We start from the raw sequence: 23062 nt of genomic DNA on the forward strand, positions 1-23062 counted from the left end.
CCATTATCTGAACCGTTCTTGGGCCTCCTGAAAGGCCGACTCAGCGTTATAATGAGTACCTGGTCTGATGTGTCAACATCGCCACACGAGGGAGACAAAGGTGACCGGGTGTGGCGCTAACCAACCACACCCCCTCGTGTGCCACAAGTGCCGGCCTTCACAGGTGCTTGCTAACAGCACTTGCCCCAACAGTCTTTTAAAAACTACACTCGGGATCTTTGCCCTGGTTTTGAGAGGGTGAGCGCTCGTGTTGTTGGAAATAAACTGAGGGTAAGAATATGATTCGGTGCTCGGGTTAGTTTGGTGGACCACCATGCAAATATGCATGTATGTTGAACTTATTTCGCATCGTACGTAGCCAACCGTGACAATTTGAGGCGTTATAACGTCAGTAAACCAATGTCAGCAAATGAGCAGATTCAGTCAATCGCCAACTTGTGTGTACGAGTCGCGATACAATCGAAATAGTTGTACAATGGGTAGTAAAAATAAAATACGGTGCTTTGTGAAGAAGAAAAAAAATCGAGCAGTTCCGTGGACCACTTCCCACAGCCTTTTCGGACCACAGGGTGGGAACCACGAATTAGGGCATAACGAATAGCGTTAATCCGAGGCTTTGGGTTGAGGTGAGGAGTCAGGTATGAATAGGGTTTTAACATGGGTTTATATGAGGGTGAGCACAGGGTTACGACTTGGGTTGGGTTAAGATTAGGACAAGGTCTAGAGTTTGCGTTCGGGTTATGGGATGACACCAGACCAACGACAGCATCTGCAATTCGCCACGCAGTGGCGATGACGTTACGGCATTTATTCCAGGCCAGGTGCACTTTAAAGCCACGTGTCGAAGGCTCGCTGGCAAGAGGTCACGGGACAGACCCAGGTACCGTGGGTTGACTGAGGTCATATGATACCTGACCTCGCAAGAGGGCAGAAGCGTGGTCACCACATCTACGCCTCTATATAGTTGTAATTACTGGCGAAACGTCGTACTCAGATTGTAAATGTTGTGGCTTGGCTCTCCAACAAACCGGTGTGATGTACTCGTGAAGAATTGGCACGTTCTGTTTACGTGACAACCCTTACTCGTTGGCTGTGTCGGGTGGTGGAGGGTTTTAACACATTTAAAAATGTACGTGATCTAACCCCAAAAAAAACCTATTATGGATGATATTGGTCGTGAACGCTTACCACGTGTTAAACTGACACCAGCACTGATCCCATTCTCCCCCCCCCCCCCCACCCCCGTGTTGTCTTGTCGTCTCATCCCTCTGGCTGCAGGTGCGCACTTGGTTCTGTGGAGGAAGTTGTCTGTGAGCCACTTTTGGGGAGACTGCCGCCAGCACGGCGTCACCGTGTTCCAGTACGTCGGCGAGATCTGCCGATACGTCCTCAGCCAGCCCAAGGTGCCAAGTGTTGTCTCGTTAACGATCAATGCGCGTTGAAAATTCATCAAGCAATTGCGGGTGATGGGCCCTCAAAATAAAGACCATGTGTGTGGACATGTACGGCCCTTTTTGTCAAGGCACTGCTGCATGAGGAGGACTTCTCAATGGCATGTGGGTCATGGGGTGTGGAGGGTTTGACCATACTTCAGTGAATTCAGTTCAGGAATTCAGTGAAGAAGCTCCTAAGCATGCGGAGCAAAATGTCAGACATAATGCCCAACGACACACGATAACAACACCGAAAACACATCGGAGACAGTACAGCATAAGTGCCAAAATACCTACTCAGTGATAGTACACCACCTTATACATTTTCCACATTGTCAGTGATGGCACACACACTATCATGTCTTCTCCATAGATGCTTCGAAAACAAACTTTCGCTCAAGGAACATTCTTTTCCTCACCCTCCCTACCTCCCTCGCGTGCCGTGTCAAGAACAAGCTGGACCGCTTGCACTCGGTTCGCATGACCGTGGGGAATGGAATGCGAGCAGACGTGGGGGCGCGTTTTCTTGAGCGGCACGGGGACGTGAGATTCTGCGATATCTACGGCGCCACCGAGGGCAACGTGGGCTTCGTCAACGTGGATGGAAAGCTCGGGGCCTGCGGCCGGGACCTGCCCTTCCTGCGTGTGCGTTGTAATTTCTCAGCCGTTGTTATTATTGTTGTCATTCCGCTGTCAAATCCTGGCTTCTTGCCATACCTCCTTCTTCGCAGACTGCCTGGACCAAGGTTAGCTTAGGGAGTGTGCCTGTATTTTGGGTGTGCTGTCTTGGGACGATGTTAACAAAAACTCAACACGTTCGTCAACAACACTATGCCCTTATAAAGGAAAATAGTAGAAATTGGTGATGTGTAGGGCAATGGCCCTTCTTTATAGCACAAATATTTAATATATTAAAATTTTAAGGCAGCGTTATTAAGAAACGTTTTGAGTTTTTGTTACTTGTGCCAACACAGTATCGTCTATAATCTATTTTCCTGGTTATTATCGACCCATAACACTCTTGACCACCATGGGAGGTGAAAATGCTGCTTCAGCTGTTACTGGGCATTTGGAGCTTGTTGAGTGGGGCCCTCCAGGGTTTGTTCAAATTAGGATCATCATGAGCAATGGTCGATAGGTAAGCCCTGGACAAATCCACAGGCATCTTACAAAGATGGACTTTGGCACGTTGAATATTGTATGATTAAGAATGCAAATGAATACATACCAAAAGACAAACATTTATTTTGTAAGCAAGACATGAAGTGCAAATCAAGAAGAAATACAATACAAAGTATAATTTGCAGAAAATGAACTATCACAACTGTAAGGCAGCAAACAAAGTAATTTAAATCTACAGTGTCTTAAAATTCACAAAACTGTTGTTTCCTGAGTGGAATTAAAGAAAGACCTAAAAATTATTTGTAAGACAGCCTTTGCCCCAGCAGTCAAGGGTAACAACTATAGCTTGTGCGGGAGGACTACAAGGGAAAGATGAGTGACCTTGAAATTGTTCGTATGGCTTTGCTTTATTTCAGCTCCTGATAAAGTATGCTCTGGTTAAGTATGTACATGAAAAGGATGGAACCGTGCGTGATGACAAGGGCTTCTGCATCCCCTTACCCAGAGGTGAGGGCACCAGACACTGACGACTATAGCTCAATAACAAGGCAGACACACCAAGATTGAATGATTCCTTGTTTCTGTCGATAAGGTGGAAAGGTGAGAACGTCTCGACCATGGAGGTGGCAGACACTCTGAGTGACCTGGACTTCATCAAGGAAGTCACAGTGTACGGTGTCACCATCCCAAGTTGGTGGTGCAGCTAATGAACGACTTTAAAACAAAACTTCAATGGAAAGCAGATTTATGAATGATTCAGCACCTGCTCACCTTCTTGCCCCTCTTCTATCGCTGTCCCCGTGAACTTCACTCAGTGATTCCTGCTGCTCCCATGTTGGGGACTCAATCTTCCAGACTAATTACTACCTCAGTGGGCTTCGCCTGGTAGGGTGGGGATGGTTTTGTTTTATTTGTATGTTTTTGGTTGATTTCTTTATCTTTTTTGTACTTTGCACTGCTATCGTGTTTTGTATCGCTTGTTGTTGTAACGTTCTACCTTCCCCTATTGACGAGCTTAATCAACGTTGATCTCATTTTTCTCCCTAGTTATTGAAGTAAAACATGTATCGGATCGCCCTCACCAAATGAATAATATGTTCGCATTATATATAAGTGGTCATCAATCATTATGTAGTCAATATAATATTCATGGGAGTAACCACATGCTAAGAAACGTTTTATAGGCACTGAATAAATTAATATTATTTTCTATTTTGTGATGTTATGAATCTTTGTCTTCACTCGTTGTTCGTGTTGATAATGAACGTAGTTAAACAAGTTATAAAAAGTAACACTTAGGCCTAGAGCAGGGGTCTCCAAACTTTTTGCAAAGAGGGCCAAATTTGATAAAGTGAAGATGCCCGGGGGCCAATAGTTCCTTTTTACATTTTTTTTACCACAAAAGTTACGTGAAAATACACACTGTTATAAAACAATTTTCATTGTCACAATTACCTTTATTTTTCAAATGACAATGTAAGCAAATATAAGCCACTCAGGCAGACGTGAACAACTCTCAAAACACAATTCTGCCTTTCATTCAGTCAGATAACATTGAACAAACTGTATAGAATACCTTAAATTTCCATGAGTTAAATATCTTTGCCTCATGAACATTTTAAACAGGAGTTATAAGTAATGCAAAGTGGGCTGTTATCATGAAACTTTAAATCAAGTGAATTTTTCCCCTGGCTGATCTTTCAGAAAGCAATAGTTTGTGTCACATCTACAGGTACATAACATCAACAGTTATAACCAAATCGTATTCAAGAGTTTAGTAAAAACAAGTTCCATAAGTCCAAGTACATTAGTGTGCTTTAGGCTTTTCACTGTCAATAGTGACAGATGTTACAATGTAAGCAAATATAAGCCACTCAGGCAGACGTGAACAACTCTAAAAACACAATTCTGCCTTTCATTCAGTCAGATAACATTGCACAAACTGTATAGAATACCTTAAATTTCCATGAGTTAAATATCTTTGCCTCATGAACATTTTAAACAGGAGTTATAAGTAATGCAAAGTGGTCTGTTATCATTAAACTTTAAATCAAGTGAATTTTTCCCCTGGCTGATCTTTCAGAAAGCAATAGTTTGTGTCACATCTACAGGTACATAACATCAACAGTTATAACCAAATCGTATTCAAGAGTTTAGTAAAAACAAGTTCCATAAGTCCAAGTACATTAGTGTGCTTTAGGCTTTTCACTGTCAATAGTGACAGATGTTACAATGTAAGCAAATATAAGCCACTCAGGCAGACGTGAACAACTCTAAAAACACAATTCTGCCTTTCATTCAGTCAGATAACATTGCACAAACTGTATAGAATACCTTAAATTTCCATGAGTTAAATATCTTTGCCTCATGAACATTTTAAACAGGAGTTATAAGTAATGCAAAGTGGTCTGTTATCATTAAACTTTAAATCAAGTGAAATTTTCCCCTGGATTTTACAAGATCTTTCAGAAAGCAATAGTTTGTGTCACATCTACAGGTACATAACATCAATAGTTATAACCAAATCTTATTCAAGAGTTTAATAAAACAAGTGCCATAAGTCCAAGTGCATTAGTGTGCTTTAGGCTTTTCACTGTTAATAGTGACAGATGTTACCGTTCAAAACACTCAATTTGAGATTGATCAAGGAACAGATAACTTGCTGACACTAATGAGAAGGGTGATACTGAGATCTAGATTTCATCTTCTTGGTTCTTTCGGTAAAGTCACGTAAAAGGGAAATAATAAAATAAAGCAAATAAAAAGTATTTTTCATTTATTTTTATTATTTTATTATTTCCCTTCTATGTGACTTTACCGAAAGAACCAAGAAGATTAATCCCTGCAGTCACGAAAGCTTTAAATCGAAATCTAGATTTCAGTAAAGAGACCAGGTCTGGCTTGAGGGCAGTGGTTGAGATGCGTAAAATGCCACGCAAGTGGGAGTCACTCATCCTTGACCTCAATCGGTTCTTGTTTAAGTTCATGACTGATAATGTTTGCTCACACAAATATGTGGAGCCGAATAAGCTCAGCATTTTCTTAGTGAATGACCGCATTTCTTTTTTTGCAGTCGCCATGGCAGAAATGACTCGAGAAGGGTTTGCGGCACAGATGCAGAGCCAGATAGAATTAGAATGGTGCTGTCACCGTGTGGTGAAAGGGGGAATTACATCTTTAAAGTTTTATGATTTATAAGACCGAAGCTGCAGGCCGTATGGAATCTGACCGTGGGCCGTGATTGGCCCGCGGGCCGGACTTTGGACATGCCTGGTCTAGAGGATTCTAACACCAATGTGTGTAATTATCAGTACAGAAATTGATGGGTAACCATCAGGACAAACGTTTTGAGCAATTCCTTGATCAGTTTATCTTGTTTTCAATAAGGAAAGTCCAAAATAGCAAGACAACTTTATACCACAGGTTCATTTTTTTATTGGATCATCTTTACGAGAGTTGTAGTTCTGGACGAACAGAGCGAACGCATAAACGCTTTGAACCTTAGTTTGAAACCATAAAAAATATATCACTATTAACCACCACCACTGCTTCTGATGGCTGCGTTTTTTGTTCTCAGATAACGAGGGCCGGGCCGGCATGGCAGCTGTGATCCTCGAGGAGGGCCACTCGCTCGACGGCCCGGAGCTGTACCGCCACGTTGTAGGACACTTGCCAATCTACGTCCGCCCTTACTTCATCCGCTTGCAGGTAGAGGTTGTCCGCCATGGAGCCTACAGAGTGGCGTCGCAGGAATGTGAGATATGGAGAGGCCTTAATCCAGCAGTTGGATTATGGCTGATCGTGATGGATGGATGGGTGGATGAAGGGCTCAGGTCGATCCCCAACAGGGCTTTGAACTGAAAACCTTTTGATTGCAAGGCTTGCACTCAACCACTGTGCTACCACTGAGTTTTACAGTCAAGAGGTTTTACTATGTATGAGCTTTTATGTTTAGTTTGTTTTTTGTGTTTGATTTGTTGTCCTTCCCCCACATCTCTCCGATTAGCACGGTTGACTACGTACGGTGCAAATGAAGTGCATACAAGCTCACCCTGCCATAGGAATGTAGACTTTCCACCACTTGCTAAGGGCGACATACTCCTGATGATCACTGCCCCATGGTTACTTGAGTAGAAAAACTCTGGCTTTTGAGTTATTTTCAGATCATGGCAATGTTGTAAATAATATTTGCTGTACATGCGCAAAATGTTAACATCCTTACATAAACATATGGGCATTTGATACAATCTATACCAAAGAACAGCAGGCATTCTTTAGTTTGTTTACACATTTTTATTGTAATTTCTAAATCATAATCAAAATATTAATTTATACTGGAGGAATGCGATGAGCTACAAAACTCATTTTCACAGATGTCCAGCAGTGGCAGGTTTTATCTATGATTATTTTGTTTACTCGTAGTGTGTTTTCCTAATTATTTTACCATTCCGGATGTCACACCCTGAACCCCTTGTCACACAGGAAGCATTGGAGTTGACGAGCACATTCAAGCAGATCAAGACGCACCTCTTGCAGGAGGGCTTCAACCCGGCGCTCATCCGTGCGCCCCAGTTTTACCTGGACAATGCAGCGTGCAGCTACACGCCGCTAACGCGACAAATCTACGAGGGCATCGTCAGCGGCAAAGTGAAGCTTTGAGTGACGAGCGTGAGGGTTTTGAGCCAAGTCATTCCTCAGAGGAGGGATCAGAATCTGTATTCATCCTGGAGGAATCCGATGTGCTATGAAGCTCTTTTTTCACAGATGTCCAGTCGGGGCAGGTCAGTCAGAAAGTTAGGAGGAACCATGGTGCTGAAGTAATGCCTCATTTTAATAATAAAAGGCTGATATCTGACACCAATTGGGATTTGTATTAATCCAGCTCAATTCCTGAGCCACCGAGCCAACTCAGTTTTTTTAGTCTTTTGTGTCATACGAAAGCAGAGTTATGAGCGAACACCTATACATAATATGTAATGACAAATATCTATACTGCCATTTTCTGATCTTCACGCAGTCTGCATGTGCCAATGGTGGTCAGCGTGCTATGCTATGATCTCGGTGACCCGGATTCAATTCCTGGTCACGGCCAACTTTGTGGTGGGCGGTGTCCTCCACCATTCTCTAACCTGCACTGCCCGTAATGCTGAATTATGGTCAAACAACCCGTGACCAATATGGAATTGGGAGGTTTTCATTCAGCAGTTGCTCGTTAAATGGCTGTAACTTACAACTGAGCAATCTCATAGTGCTGTTGGTGATTACGGTCATGGCGCTTAGGGATATTAAAGATATTTTGTGCAATGCCACCTCAGCAGTTGCCTTTATGTGCAAACGGAATTCAAATTGTATGGCTTGAATCCACTTCTCCCAAAACTAAGTGGTGAGAGGGGTACCGCGGTGTAAAATGATCTCCCTTGCTGGGTATGCAAGCGGTCGTGGGTTCGATCCCAACCCTGACGCCTGCTGTATATTTGGAGTTTGCGTGTCTCTCTCCCTGTGGTTTCCCCTCCACTTTAGAAACATTTGTTTCGTTTATTTAGCTGCTATACATTTTCACGCTTCTGAAAAAGAGCTAATAGCTGATCGGGCTGGACCTGGTAAATAAAAGTTGATAGCTTTATATATTATAACTGTTCAATAACTAAAGACTTTTCACCATAGGTGGTACCAATTTCTCCTCTGAGCCATGGAATACAGACCAATGGGCATGAGGTTTTAAATCATGTCCAGGCAGTGATAGTATACAGTACATTCCCAAATTAATGATATTTTATAACGAAATCACTTTACCTTTTTTTCCCCAATGACAAATGTGTATTTCAAGTTTAAAAACTATGTATCAGATAAAATGACATTAAAATTGTTTATGAAAGAACATCTATCCATATGCCCCCATCATTCAGTACCCACAACTTGTATTACATCGCTTCCAAATTAAATGTTGAAAATATCAATGGAGGCAGATCTAGAAACTTCTAGGAGGCGGGGGGGGGGGTGATCATAAAATCTCAAACTTTTTCAATCAGGCCCTCAAGTAAATACAGCATTATTTGGTGAATATCAGGGAGATTTCCACCATCTGGCACGAGAGAGCTCTTAACTCCTGGCCAGTGCCATGACCTCTAGACACCCTTGACTTGACTATGGAGGTCAAGGGCAGTCTCTTCCTCTCTGCCCACAATGCAGGTCTCCATTTCCCTCGCATAGTCCTTGGCTGCTGAGCCCTGCAGCAGGTCTGTAGCAGCCTGCGACACGAGCCGCCAGTCCCGTAGCACATCCGCCTCTGTGGTGAACTGAGACGTGATGGCGAAGCGGATGATGAACTTGTCCCTGGCCATGGCTGGCGCCACAAACAGCTCCTGCGACTCATTGAGTCGCCTGAGAAGTGTCTTTGTCAGTTCGTTTGGGCCCTGCAACGAGAACAGCCTCAATATAATAAGGTGCTTGAATAAAGCAATATCTATTTTACTGCAGCCGTTAAACCTTTGTACATCTCAACAGGTTAACAGCGATGAAAAATAAGAATAGGTTTTACCCTTTCTGGCAATAAAACCTATTATTTTTCATACTTTGATATTGGCAAAATGGTCCCATAGATACGCTCACATCTTTCCTAGCCTGCAGCCATCTACATCGGTTGGTTGTCATCCACCGTGTTAGTCTACCACACCACCAGTCGAAGAGTTCTGAGTATGAGCTTAACGGCCTTGCAGGCCACAACTGAAGGTAAGAGGGTATAAATGGATAAGAAAACTCAAAGAGTGACAAAGCCACAGGCTAGGTAACTAATTATATTCTCCTAGCTTTTTGCCTGTCCAAGGACGGGTGTATTTCAGTAAATCTGAAACTTGCAAGCGAAAAGCAGACCGCGACGTGATTGCATCAATTCGTGTGCAATTTGTAAGGCTGCGGTGACACAGACTTAATTCATTTAAAGGTTATAATTCCTTGTTAATCATAACGTCTCAATAGCGTTACGGAGATCGCGTGACGTGAGGGTTCTGCCTTTGTAGTGAGGGTTGTAAGTTGACGCTGAGGAGGGGGGAGGAGGCGCCTCGGCCCCCCATGTGGAGTGACGTCACCCGCTAATTACTATTAATGGAGGGGGATGTGTCCATTTGGAAGACGTTATCTGTTCATGATTATTAATGAGGGGGGCTGGCCGACGTGGAGTAACGTCACCTGCTCATGATTATTATTGAGGGGGGTGCTACATGTGGAGTGACGTCGCCTGCTCATAATTATTAATGAGGGGGAGGGGGGGGTCCATGTGGAGGACATCACCTGTTCATGACTATTAATGAGGGGGGCTGGCCGACATGGAGTGACGTCACACCCAGGACACACAGACATTCTTGGCTCATTATAGTAGTAAATTACATTTAAGATTTATATAGGGCCCTTTCCAGGGCACTTTACAATGCAAGCTAACGGCGGTACACAAAGGGGCAAAAGTGGAGCAACGGATGGGGTGGAGTGGCTGTCAGTGAGGATGGCTGGGGGAGAGATGTGGTTAGGTGCACATAGAGAAAATGAGACGTGGGAGCCGGGTCAGGAATTAGGGTCGTAGTAGGAAGTGGACCGGGAGTGGGTTAGAAGCGGGGGAAGGAACCGGTAGGGGTGGAGGCAGTGGAAGTGAATAAGCGATAGAAAAGAGAAAGGACCTGAGGGCAGAGCAAAAGGAGGAAAGCGAGGGGAGAGTCTAACGTGGAGGCCAGTAATTAAAAGCGTTCCACTGCATCTTCAATTTAATGGGGAAAAGCTGTAAAATCTCACCTGGAGACGAAACACAACGAGTCCCAAGTTGCTCTTCGCTGGAATTTCGAAGTGGGGGTCTTCCCTGACAAGGCTTTCAAAATACCTTGCAAGTTTATTGGTCTGTAGAAAAACATACAACATTGATATACCCCTTCCACAATTAGTATCAGTAAATATGATAATTGTTTCAACTGTCCTGAGTGTCAGTGACTAGGAGCACGTGTCACACGAGGCCCTCACCCTGCGCACGTGCTCCTGCAGGCCGTCCAGCCCGAACGAGCGAATCACAAACCACAGCTTGAGCGAGCGGAAACGCACAGTCAGGGGGATCTGCCAGTGCTGCACGAAAACACCACCCCGATCATTAACACAAATCTCACAGCACAATCATGTACTGTACTGGGCATGAGGACAGTTGCTGAATCATGGTGGGTGAAAATATGAGCCCCCCTCATTTAATAGTGCTCATTAGCTCCCTTGACTACTTGATATGGGCCCCCATGTCCACCTCCCGTCCCTCCCAACTTCCACAACGTTCCCACATATCTAAGCAAAATTATAAAGGCTTGGGTGTCACTGGTTACAGCAAAAATGACATTCTATGTGTTTTCTTACAGAATGCCAAGAAACATGTTCAATACAACGGAACCGCTGTTAAATACATCAGAATACACTTTCATATTAAGGTCAATTTGTTTAGCTAAACTATGTTATTTTAAAGAGAAAAAGCAAGATTAACCAATTTTATTGACATCTTGACAAGATGGTGCTTTCTGATGTTATCTGCTGTGTTCTCAGAGCAAATATACCCACTTAAAATGTTCGGGTATGTTTGTGAAATTATTTAAGATTGTATGAATACGATCATACTCTTTGCACCAAGAATATCAGAGCTGTTGGCTTGGTACGCCTAGACATAATGTAATGGAGCATACACTGTTCTCTTCCATGAATGCATGCCATTATATGAACAAAACATGTTTAGTGCAGCAGATTCACCCACCATGAAGTCTGTGACCGAACCGGAGTGCTCGTGCTGTAAGTAGTGCGGCTCCACGCAGAACGTGCTTTGCAGACTCCGCTTGTCCGCCACCCTGGCACAGTGAGTCGGGCTCTTAGCGTGCAGTCAAGTGTGGGAGGCTGGCCAATAAGAGGCATGCAATTACGTAGTTGAACTATGACAGTTGGTTCAAGAGGTGTCAGTGGGTGGGATCTCTTTAATTCAATGCCCTTGTAGTATTCGAGAAACCGATCAGTCGGTTGCCAGTGGTGTGGGAATGCTGTCACGGCACTCTTTGGCACTTCACTTCCGAGAAGACAGGAAATCGAAGCATATTAAACAGGTAAATATGATTTCCAGGTCATATAAATAAATGACATTGAGCAGTGAAAAATAAAATCCAAATGAACAAACCTTAAGAGTCTACATCATTAGACCTCCTTTGCCAGTACCAAAATATAATAATAGGGGTTTTCCCCCTTTTCTGGCAACAAAACTGAAACCTTTTTTTACGAGGAATCATGTGTGCATTAACCACAATACTTGTGGTCAAAATGCAAACAAAAAAACACACTGATAATATATGCATTGGTCCAGACCCTATTATTATATTTTGGTATTGGCAAAGGAGGTCTAATGATGTAGATGCTTACCCGAGCCCTCATTATTTTGATAGTGCATTGTCTTTGAGCTGTACGCCTTTTGGCGTCCCCTGGTCTAGCACCAATTGAGACGAGGCACAAAAGAAAGCCGTCTCCGGTGTGGACCAATCAGTTTAAAGGACAATGCATATATTATCAGTGTGTTTTTTGTTTGCATTTTGACCACAGGTATTGTGGTTAATGCACACATGATTCCTTGTAAAAAGGTTTCAGTCTTGTTGCCAGAAAAAAGTGGAAAAACCCTATTATTAAACCTTAACAGCTTGTGTTTCGTGCAACAAGGCCAACACGATCTTGTCCAAAACGTATTTTGCACGATTCACGGAGGCCTCACCAAAATATGGCGCAATCCAGGTTGACCATCATCCACTTGCCCGGGTTGACCACGAACGAGTCGGCAAACTCGACCCCGCGCAGGGGGTCACGCAGCTCGGGACACAGGAAGGCAGTGCCCGCGTACGCCGCGTCCACGTGCAGCCAGAGCCCCTCCTGGCGGCCTGAGTGGATCGCAAGAAAAGCCAATAATAGTGTTTCACCCTGATGTTTGGCTCTTGCTTGTAAAAAGGTTTCCTAAACTAGGTCTAAACAAATTAGTTACAGTAAGCAAACATTTAGCTCCTGCTTTTAAATGGCATAGGTAAGGACTTCAGTTTATGTGTGTATGTATGTTGAACTTCTTTCGCACCGTACGTAGCCAACCTTGATAATCGGAGGTGCAATTATAACGGTTATGAACTTAGGGTGTTAGGAATAAGAGAAATTCGAAGACCAGATCTCACAGATTGGGCCCAGTTCAGCCATGTTGTCAAACGCGCACACGCCTGTTGTGCCAAGGGTTGCGCACACCTATACACGCACGCACAAGATGCACGGTGGTGAGAGCACGAAAGCATTATACACACGTAGTTATTTTACCAAGATAGCTATCATCATCTGAGCCATACTGTTCGTGTTGCATATGTAGTGTTGCAGACTCTGGAGACTTGTCTTGGAGGCACACTTGTTTATTATAACACACCGTATGGGAATACAACTAATGGCTAGCCTGACACCGGTCACGCTCTCGGGTCCTCCAGCTAACAATTACCTAGGGGAGGCTATCTGACCCGATCTAGCCAGGGTGCGGGTCCCAACCACTTGCCTGCTCAGACCCGGCCCTGATAAGGACGTCGGGCCAGGGGTTCCCAGGGTCCTAGCTGGGCTGCTCCGTCTTCTCTCTTCGCTCCGTCTTCGTACTGGACCCCGAACCTCTGGAGAGGTCCGTTTATATACGTTTTTCTTACCGAGGGGCGGGGCTGTGTGGGATCCAGGAACACCCCGCAGCCCCCACCCGTTGGGAGGGGCTGTGTGAGATCCAGGAACACCCCGCAGCCCCTCCTGCTCCAGGGCTAGGGATACTGCAACTGACCCTGCAGGTAAGTGTCTGCAGTCCCTCCCCTTTGCCCCACATATCCCATTTATACCCCTACACATATATCCTGTCAGCTTACATGGCTAATTAGCAGGTAAATTATACCTCCATCATGTATTTTGTTCCATGCAAGTGACACCAAGTACCACATCTAATGAACCACACCAAAACATTTAAATTAATGTGGAAGTTGTTGCATCCTTGTCATGTTCATATTGTTGCCTGGTTGTGTTGCAAGGCACTTTCTTGCAGCATGACTGAATGAATGGGTTTTCCAGAGCACGTGATGTCATCAAGTTATGTTGATAAGCAACAGTTGCTATGTGTGTGAAGCTTAAAAGTTAAGAATCCTTCAAACAGAATCAATACAGGTACTATATGACTATTGTGAACAAATATTCAAGCATGTGGTGCAGAATCTCAATAGAAATACAAACCCCATTATGAGTAATTCAGTAACTTCTAGGCAGTCAAACACAGTACTGTACGACAAGTAGGTTTCTGACATATGTGTGGAATTTCAGTGTTTTGCCTTGCATGTGGAGTGTCTTGAATCACGGACGAATAAACTCCTTTGAGGCACACACTGTTTATTGCCTTTCTTTCGACACGGTCCCTAACACACAATGGGGTATACGGTCCCCTTACCCGTTAACCTGAGGTACAGCCTCCGGACTTGGCGGGAACTAGACTCGAGTCTACCCGCATAACCTAGCGTCCTGCGGCTGGGACCTAGGGGAGGCTAACTGACCCCCCGCTGGCTCGGTGGGTCCCCGATCTCTGGTCACGCAGAGCCTTAGCCCTTAGAAGGGCTGGAAGGCTGGGACCCAGGGTCCTGCCTATCCAGGACCTATTCTCCCCTGACCGCTGGAACACTGAGCCTCAGCCCTTAGAAGGGCTAGAAGGCTTGGTCCAGGGTCCTATCTTCTTCAGCCCGGGCTTCGGTCTTCGTGTGTGGAGAACTGAGCCGGAGCTCTCAGCGCTCTGGCTTTTATACTGGTTCGTGGCTGGGCTTGTCCAATCCCACGCTACTTTGTGGACCCTTCTGATAGATTCTTCCCAATCTGTCGTTTGGATCCTCTTTCACCTTATCTGACCCTTGGCCGTTTGTCTGGCGGGAATCTGTGATTACGATCCGCTCTCACCTCTCCCTGACCCCGGCCGTTTACCGAGGGAGGCAACGCTGTACCGTAGGTCCCCGAATAATGAGTAGCTATCACCTCTACACATGTGTAGACTCTTAGATGTTCCAGTATCCTATAAACATATGAAAATTATCTAAAAACAAATTGTGTAATTGGCCCCAGACACTCAGTGATGGGGTTTTTTCTGGGTAATCCAATCAAGTACAGTACTGTAATCATAAATGTTGGTGCACATTGCATCGATAAACAAATTCACGCTTGGAGTTAAGTAACTCACGAAGAACGGGACAAGTCCTTGTGCTCGGTCCTCCTCCACGGCGCGTCGGAGCGTCTCCCCGCGCAGCGAGAACTCCAAGTCCGTGGGCAGCGAGCGCAGCCTCACCAGCGACACGAGGCTCGCCTTCAACACTGACGAGTGAGCCTGGCGGGAGTCAGCATTCACCTTCATTCGTATTCAGTAATTATGTATGGATGTATGTTGAACGTCGTTCGCACAGTCCGTAGCCAAACGTGCTAATCGGAGGTGCGATTAGGTTTAAGTTTAGAGAGGGAAAAGTTACGAAAATAAGTAGAAGCAGGGAGCATTTTCCACACGCTCTGATTGAAGCATCATTCATCAAAAGCGTACGATAATGCTCAATATTCTTCTCTTAAAATTACAATTTGTGGGGTGAAAATATTCATTTTAAAACATAAGGTGGGCACGGGCATTAGAGAGTGTAGACTGGCACACCTGGTCTGAGGTGTACCCCACAAGTCGTGAGCTGAGGAGTGCGTCATTGCCGACATCCTGGCTCACATCCCCGCGTAACTGTGTAAGAGCGCGTGTCCGTGCCGCCAGGAGGGCCAGCATGGTAGATTCGCTCACTGAGCTCTGTTCAACAAAAACGCAAGTACACAAGCACACACATTTTTTGGGATTTGTGGAACAAATTTATCCATTAATAATTATAATTGATCTGAAGTTGAAAAAAAATGGTCCACTGACCTTGGAGGCAACTGTGCTACACATGCGACAGTATGTCACTATTACATTGCGGTTAATATGACAATTGCTATCACTTATTTATATCAACTGGCCCCTTCCAGCATTCAAATCTCTTCTTAAACACATCACTTTCAACTTGTATTTCCCACAGCGCCATCCTATCAATTATCCTGTCTGTCTCCACTCTCCACCCCTTAAATGTTTGCTCCTAATCTTTCTTGCCTATTCTGTTAATCTGTTTATCGTTTTAGATGTATTTAGATTTTAAATGTACTGCTTTGTAAACCAAAGTGTTGCAAATATGATGATGATATAGATGAAGGACCTGTATGACTCCACCTCCACATCCGTCTGGGTGATCATGTCGAAAGGTGTCAGGGAGGGACAGCATGTTCACCAGCCAGTCCGTCATCACTATCTGCAGCTCCGTGGAGGCCGGGTTAGATGCCTGGCCCAAATCACGCATCAACAGTTATACAACACAAACGGTCCCCTTATTACCATAGTTTGAATCATAGTGTTGGAGCTGCTCAATAACCAATAAAACAAGGTATTTTACTTGAATCAAATAACCTACCTACAGTCTCAGCTTGCAAATAAAATTTATATTGAATTTGTAAAAAAAAAAGTTTGTTGCACGTGTTTTTTTATTCTGTAAGTTAAAAAATCTGAATATTTTTTTGGGCCAGATTAAGTCTTTCTAGATTTAGTCTGGCCATGTTTAACATTCGTGGCAAGCAATATCTGATTTTCCCTGGGCCCCCCTATTCACTGAATATATATTTTTACTTACATACCTTAAAATATATCCATTAACACGTTTTCTTCAACATTACGCGATTTTATATAAAATGTAAATACTTAATTCGCTGTAATGATTGTGTAATAAACTATTTAAACGATTTAGCAAATGTTTTCAAACTTTAGTTAAATTTGTACATTTGTATTGTTACCCTTGCATCTTGTTTTCTCAAAATGTTTACAAATGTCTTCATTTAACTAAGATGCATATCTCAAAGAGTTCCCACATGATTTTTGATGGTTGTTCATCGATCTGTTTAATATGTACTGTCACTTATTTTGTATGCACCTAGCCTGGCACAAGCGCTATGTGGTGACGTCACCGCCACTTAGTGGTGAATGGTCGTTGCAGTCGTTATGCAAATACGGCACTTTTACATACAGACGTACCCATGTGAAGCCGACACCATTCATCCCAGTCGCCAGCATTTCACCAAGAAGCGATGGGTACGAGTTGAGTGCCGAGAAATATCCATGCATGTGTGGGCTCTGCCAGTGCACAATCTGCATGCACGCCACAACTTGCATTAATACAGCAGAAATTAAATAGTGGTCCGATGTGTTTTCAGGTTGCACCACATGTTGTAAGGCATGATCTTGGCTTGATCTTATCTTATTCACGTTTCTGTGGCTGGGTGCATTACCCCAGGAATGATGAGCCGCTCCACGTCCTCAAAGATTCTCTCCCAGGGTTCTCCTTGCTGCGGGGGGCCAGGGGGCAGCAGGGGACGCAGGTAGCCGGGCCGCACGGATGGGTTTACAGGCCGGTCACGTAGCCCAGTTAGATACGCGGCGATGTAGTCCACCATCTCCTTACCTGTGCATGAAACAATGCAGTACATACTTGCATGTGGCCATTTACTGAATCAAAGCTGCATCTGAATCTTGGTGCTTCTCTGTACAACGTTTAAATAAAATCATGTAAGTGACTATGGTTGCTAAGCCTGAACAACAGCGTTCTACAGCTCTGGATTCACCAATCATAGCATCAGCTGGGAAGGTGAAGCAGCGGCGGGATATGGACAGAACACGAGGAATTTGATCTTTGATGCAGACTCCGATCAATATTTTAATTTTCTTTATGCAAGCCACCCACTTTTATTCAGCACATCAAATTTGACTATTTCTGGGGTGACAATAATTCATTTTCTACTTTTGAGTGCAAAAAAAGTCTGTACGTTGAAACACTTTGTTTTACTTTTTATATGTGTAATGGGTTCCGGAGACACTTGTAGAGGTAACTTCTTTATTACAATACAACACTCCAACAGTCCTGATACTCTGTTACAGCCTAGGTACACAGCCTAGGTACAGAGCCTAGATACACTACTCTGGCTACGCTCTGGGGTCCTCTGGCTACAATTACCCTAGGGGAGGCTAATTGACCCGACCGAGCCAAGGTGCGGGTCTGGACTCTGGCTTCCTCGGAACTCGCCCTTACAAGGACGTAGAGCCGGGAGTCCCAGAGTCCCACCACTGGCCCTCACAGCATCCCGGCCCTTACAAGGACAAGCGGGACGAGGGGGTCCAAGGTCCTAAACTGGCTGGTCTTGGGTCTTGAACTGCGACTGGCCCCGATCGGCCTGGGAACTGCCCTTTTATGCCTCGTCCCCAACGAGGGGTGGGGTTATGTGCGCCCCCAGATATCCCACAGAGCACACACAGCCCCCCCGTTGGTGGCGCCAAGGGGCTTAAGCGTCTGGGTTGCCTGGGATCCTAGCGCCTGGCGCCGAGGGCTTATCTGCCTAGGATCCCAGAGCCCCCAGCAGCCCCTCCCTCTTATGGCACTACATATGTATAGAACGCCTTACCTCAACGCGCTTTACATAGTTTCAAAGTAACAAAAATAAAGTGATTTAGATGGCAAAGGTGTGCAAGGGCCGAGGAATGAGTGACCGTAACAGGAGGCACTTGGAGGTTACAAAATTGCAGGTGAGGGACGGGAAGGAGTGGAGGGGTGAGGGCAAGGAAGAGGATTGGAATGGGCCATGGAGAAGAAGTGAGTTTGATAAGAACACTTGTAAGGCACATACACTCGTAGTTGACTTCTAGCCTCTTCCCAGAGTCCTCTCCTCTCAGTCCCCGCCATTATGTATCTTTTGGGTTTTTTCTCCAAATTTCATTTTCCTGGGTGTGATCTCCTGTCCCTTGCGTGACCTCTGCATCAGAATCAGAATATTTATTTATACTTTGGGAATCTGTTGAGCTACAAAGCTTTTTGTCACAGATTTATAGCAGGGGTGGGTCAGAATGTAACAACAACAAACAATACAAAACACTAAAGGAGTTAAAAATATAGGAGAGCTAAAAAAATGTACTTAAATAATATACAAATGCAAATAAAAAAAATGCTTACCAGGTAAAGCCTACTGAGCTATTATATTCTACTTCAGAAGTGACCTTGCCAAAAATAATAGCTCAAGGAAGTGGCTTTTCACGTGGACATGTATAGCAACAAAATAATTATGTAACAGATTATAATCTCTGTAGTAAATATTATAATCTGTTACATCACCTCACTGTGTCCAAGCACGCCTTCTACATGTAAAGCATATTCAAGTGTTGCCCTTAAGCATGACTCTTGAGAGAATTACTATAATACACGTCAGCTATCCTGGTTACCATTGAAATTGATAAGCTATACCAGGGGTCGGCAACCTACGGCTCCGGAGCCGCATGCGGCTCTTTACGGGCTGCTTCTTGACGATATGTACGTATGTACAGTATGTACTCAGATGCATTGCGGCTCTTGAAATACTGAATTTTGTACCGAATTGGAAAGAAATGGCTCTTCTTGTTATTTTGGTTGCCGACCCCTGAGCTATACTGTACTGTAATCCATAAGCATTATACAGCACAGTACGCCCCTGTATAATATAATACAAATACATAACACATTTGTAATGCTCGTAATAAAAATGTGCGTTGGTGAAAGAACGTAATTTATTCCGTATATGACAATAGTGTAAATAAGTATAAATAGCTTTTTAAAACACGTTCCTTCGGAGTGGGAAGGTAGGAAATTGGTTGGACAGCGCTGCAGCGCATTCGTGCGATCCGTGTCACGCGGCGCAAGCTGCTTGGGGCGGTGCGTCACGTGGTGCTGAGCCCGCCCGAAGCGCTCTATGAAATACAAATCGAGGGCGTGGCTATGCACGACAGACAGACAAATAATCCCTGGTGGGCAGTGTGGAACTGTTGTTCCTACCTGTATAATGGGGCACAATGTATTTGCCGTCATCCTGCAATATAACTTTGCTGTATTATCAACATGCAGTCCACGATGCAATACATTAGTTCGAACATATTTCGGGAAAACATGACATCTATCATGTTGATGCAGAGAATATAGATTGGGAAGCGAGCACAACGACATCTGTAGTAAATGCTATTGAGAACAAAAAAAGTACAGTTAGTCCCCGAGTTACGATGGTCCGACTTACGATATATCGATCTTACGATGGCGATAGCGATACAACAAAATTGCTATCAACAACCTAACATCGTTAAAGTATGCAGACGACGGACAGAATCTTGGCGAGGACAGTACAATATGATACGTTACGATACATTCAATGCATGTATGATACGTAGCTTTAGCGATTTCATTTTAATGTTACCACGATACGATACGTTCAATGCATGTTAAAAGTTTTTTTATAGCAGATAGGATTGTTTCCTGAAAAAACGTTCTATTAAATTGCAGTTCATATAAGTAGGCTAAGAATTTACCCTGTTTTTTTACTTTACATTTTACTGTGCAATACAGTATTCTAATGAATAAATACATACAGTATATCAGTTTATACAGTACGGTACTGTAAATTGCTCTGTTTTGCTAAATTATTACCATTCTTTAAGACTCCTGGGTAGGCTATGCCATTTTCGACTTACGATATTTTCGACGTACGATGAGGCCGTCGTAACGCATCTCCATCGTAAGTAGAGGACTACCTGTACTGTACAGTGGTTCATTCATGGCGTTCCGTTCATTCATATACTGTAACTCTTCAGTTCATTAATGGAGTTCATCACTTAAAAATCTGCCTTGTAACTGTACTTAAACATACCACAACAGGTGCTCAAAACCCAGTAAATTTGCAACATTGGGCCAACGTTGACCCAACGTTCCTCATTTAATGGCTACATACCTATGCAGGTGTAGGGGTGTTACGGGAGGGAAGCGGACAAGTGCACAGGGGTGTCTACATCCACGTCCGTGAACGGTTGCCGCCCTGGGGGGCTGTGGGGGGATGCTGTGATCCCACGCGGCCACGCCCCTCGGTGGCAAGTTGGTATAAAATGCGGGGAGCGAGAGGGCTCGGGGAACAGTGTTGGGGAGCTAAGGAGCGAAGAACCAGTGAAGACTGAAGACCGGGCAGATATGCCCTGGAACTCCTCTGACCCACTGTCCTTCTCAGGACCGGACAGAGCAAGCCAGTGGCGTGGCCCCAGAGCCTCAGAGCATATGTTCTTCTAAGAGCCGGGTCTGTCTGGCAGGGTGTCGTGACCTGTGCCTTGACCAGGGCCGGGTCAGATAGCCTCCCCAAGTACCCTTAGCGGATGACCTGGGAGCAGAACAGTTAGGCAGATAGCCTAGGGGTGTATCCCAGTCCAGTACGGGTGAAGGGGCCGTTACCCCTTCCAGTGTTGTATACGTTACCCTGTGCTAAGTATAAAGTTATAATAAATAGTGTGCCTCGACTACACCGTCTCTGTCGCTTGTGAACCCACTACACGGGTGTTGATGCAATCCGGTGGATTATGGCATCAGTTGCATATTATGACTACTGATGGTTGTCGGATATGCGGAGTTAATATTAATTATGTATGACATGTGATTATGAAATGTTCAGTCCAAACTGGATGCCAAAATAACATTTAATTCTGAATATGACGCAACGCAGAAGAGCTTCTGATGATTGGACAAGGGCACTGTGATACCATTCACATCATCAGTACAAAACAATAGGGTGGACCTTCATGCTTGGTAGATATGTACATTTTGCAAAGTTTATACTAACTACATGTTTCTATTATATAAATGTTGGACAGGAATACAGTATAAATACTAAAGCCGATTTCAGACTGATGATAACCATTTTCTGTTGTCGACATTTAAAAAAATAATTTACAGGATTTTACCAATCCACGTATGTATGTTAATCATGGCCGGTAATCGAGGTCAGTTCGCCCGTGTCAAAAGTACTTTTAAACGCTCGTGTTATAGATGAACATTTCAAAAAATTAGGACCTATAGCATTTTCCTGAGGATGTTCGGAAGGCAGTGTCATTAACGAATGTGATTAGAATTTGCATAATCTATCTTTGGTTTCTTAATTTTGTACCTCTTTTGTGTTTACTGTAATTGTTTTATTTTTTTGTTTACAATGTCAATTTATAAAATGTAAAATAGTGTACTTAATTGCCACTGTAAATTCGCACCTCCGATTATCACGGTTGACTACGTATAGTGCTAAAGAAGTTCAACATACATGCAATTGCAAGTGGTTATTTTAAAATTCTTACCCGTGCGCCTGTATTTCTTCATGCTTTCCCATTTCTCTCTTTCCAAATGTTAACCCTGACGTGATTGTATACTCTTTCCAAGTTGTGGATGTAAACCTTACATTACAGGATAGCTGACAGGTTAACAATTACATTTTTTATGCACCAATAAGTCCAAGCATATTTTATGCATCATATTTGCAACCACTATAAATCGTTAAAATCACCGTATAGCTATGTACAATAATCACCATAAAATACTACATCAACTTTCATGTAAATCATATACATATTGCAAACTTGACAATACTGTATGCCCGTGTTGTACCTTAAAACATTTTTTTCTTTTATGCTGTACTGCCATTGTTTTGTCCTTAGAAATTACACTTTTGGTCTCGATAGATTATAGAGGACATCGAGGCATGGAGAGAAAGTTTGGCTAATTGGTGCCATGCTTATTTAGAGACATCAACTCACCTCGAACTTTGTACTCCTCGGCGTCCATGGCTGTGGCAGGCTGGTGTTGATGTAGATGCCGAGTTGGTAAGTTGGCAACTACACTTCAACTGTTGTGCTGTTGAACAGACTGGTAAACTCAGATTAATTATATAACGAGCAGCTGTTGACGTGCAGTGGGGGCCGTCGGTGTGGTCTGAAAAAATATCATGCCCATGTATTTCCCGTGTAAATTTTATATTTTACAAAATAAATAATGAATGCTCGGTATTGTATATCGTAGGTTAAGATACGAGCACACATTCCACAGAAATAGTACCAGAACGTTTTGTCTGACCCGGTCTTGCATCACATTCCAGGATTAAATTGATAAACACCGTTCGTTCCAGCAATATATGTGAAAACACGATCTTCTGAACTCTATGGTGTCCATTGAAACATAAACGTATAAAGAATTAAGTTTGAAAAACAAATTGGTATAAATAAATACAATTTCATTTTGGATCAGAGTTATGAATACGACCAAATAATTAAAATACGTTAATCAGTCAATGTTGACTGAAATTTTGTTTAGCATTCATGAAATATAAAGCTTAGTTAGCAACGACTTGTGATTTGTCAATTGTCGAAATTTCACAAAAATGTCAGATTAAGCAGGATTGCTCACATTTATGTATTCATTACATTATACAGAATATTGGGAAATAAAATTAATCCATTATTCTTTTTGACAAGTACTGTATATTAAATCACCAGTTATAGTCTGTTCCCCAAT

General features: G+C 43.6%; 2 protein-coding genes across 2 annotated transcripts; one reads left to right on the plus strand and one right to left on the minus strand.

The window, feature by feature from the left end:
• The first annotated feature begins 657 nt into the window (after positions 1 to 657).
• On the plus strand, positions 658 to 7325 carry LOC133346348 (long-chain fatty acid transport protein 2-like). The gene is made up of 7 exons (XM_061557843.1): positions 658 to 673; positions 1279 to 1403; positions 1884 to 2078; positions 2972 to 3062; positions 3108 to 3245; positions 6133 to 6263; positions 7038 to 7325. The coding sequence occupies exons 1-7, from the start codon at positions 658 to 660 to the stop codon at positions 7212 to 7214; spliced, it is 873 nt and encodes a 290-aa protein (XP_061413827.1). The 3' UTR covers positions 7215 to 7325.
• Positions 6893 to 22464, minus strand: LOC133346669 (histidine decarboxylase-like). Its single transcript, XM_061558444.1, has 12 exons — positions 22309 to 22464; positions 16968 to 17140; positions 16714 to 16827; positions 15848 to 15970; positions 15268 to 15408; positions 14812 to 14955; positions 12758 to 12824; positions 12313 to 12475; positions 11320 to 11410; positions 10557 to 10655; positions 10335 to 10436; positions 6893 to 8968 (listed from the first exon to the last, which is right to left on the minus strand). The coding sequence occupies exons 1-12, from the start codon at positions 22334 to 22336 to the stop codon at positions 8681 to 8683; spliced, it is 1533 nt and encodes a 510-aa protein (XP_061414428.1). The 5' UTR covers positions 22337 to 22464; the 3' UTR covers positions 6893 to 8680.
• Between the last annotated feature and the right edge of the window lie 598 nt (positions 22465 to 23062).

The sequence above is a fragment of the Lethenteron reissneri genome, chromosome 24, assembly GCF_015708825.2.
Source record: "Lethenteron reissneri isolate LAM-NWPU_2019-01 chromosome 24, ASM1570882v1, whole genome shotgun sequence".
Classification (NCBI taxonomy): Eukaryota; Metazoa; Chordata; class Hyperoartia; order Petromyzontiformes; family Petromyzontidae; genus Lethenteron; species Lethenteron reissneri.

What these genes read in the sequence shown, in the direction of transcription:
- LOC133346348 (XM_061557843.1), top strand. An exon ending in GGGACCTGCCCTTCCTGCGT is followed by an intron (nt 2,079 to 2,971) that starts GTGCGTTGTAAT and finishes GCTTTATTTCAG; the next exon opens with CTCCTGATAAAGTATGCTCT. An exon ending in CTGCATCCCCTTACCCAGAG is followed by an intron (nt 3,063 to 3,107) that starts GTGAGGGCACCA and finishes ATAACAAGGCAG; the next exon opens with ACACACCAAGATTGAATGAT.
- LOC133346669 (XM_061558444.1), bottom strand. Translation starts at nt 22,336, where the DNA reads ATGGACGCCGAGGAGTACAAAGTTCGAG. An exon ending in AAGGACTTGTCCCGTTCTTC is followed by an intron (nt 12,825 to 14,811) that starts GTGAGTTACTTA and finishes GTGCGTGTATAG; the next exon opens with GTGTGCGCAACCCTTGGCAC. An exon ending in TCGTTGTGTTTCGTCTCCAG is followed by an intron (nt 8,969 to 10,334) that starts GTGAGATTTTAC and finishes TTCTCGTTGCAG; the next exon opens with GGCCCAAACGAACTGACAAA.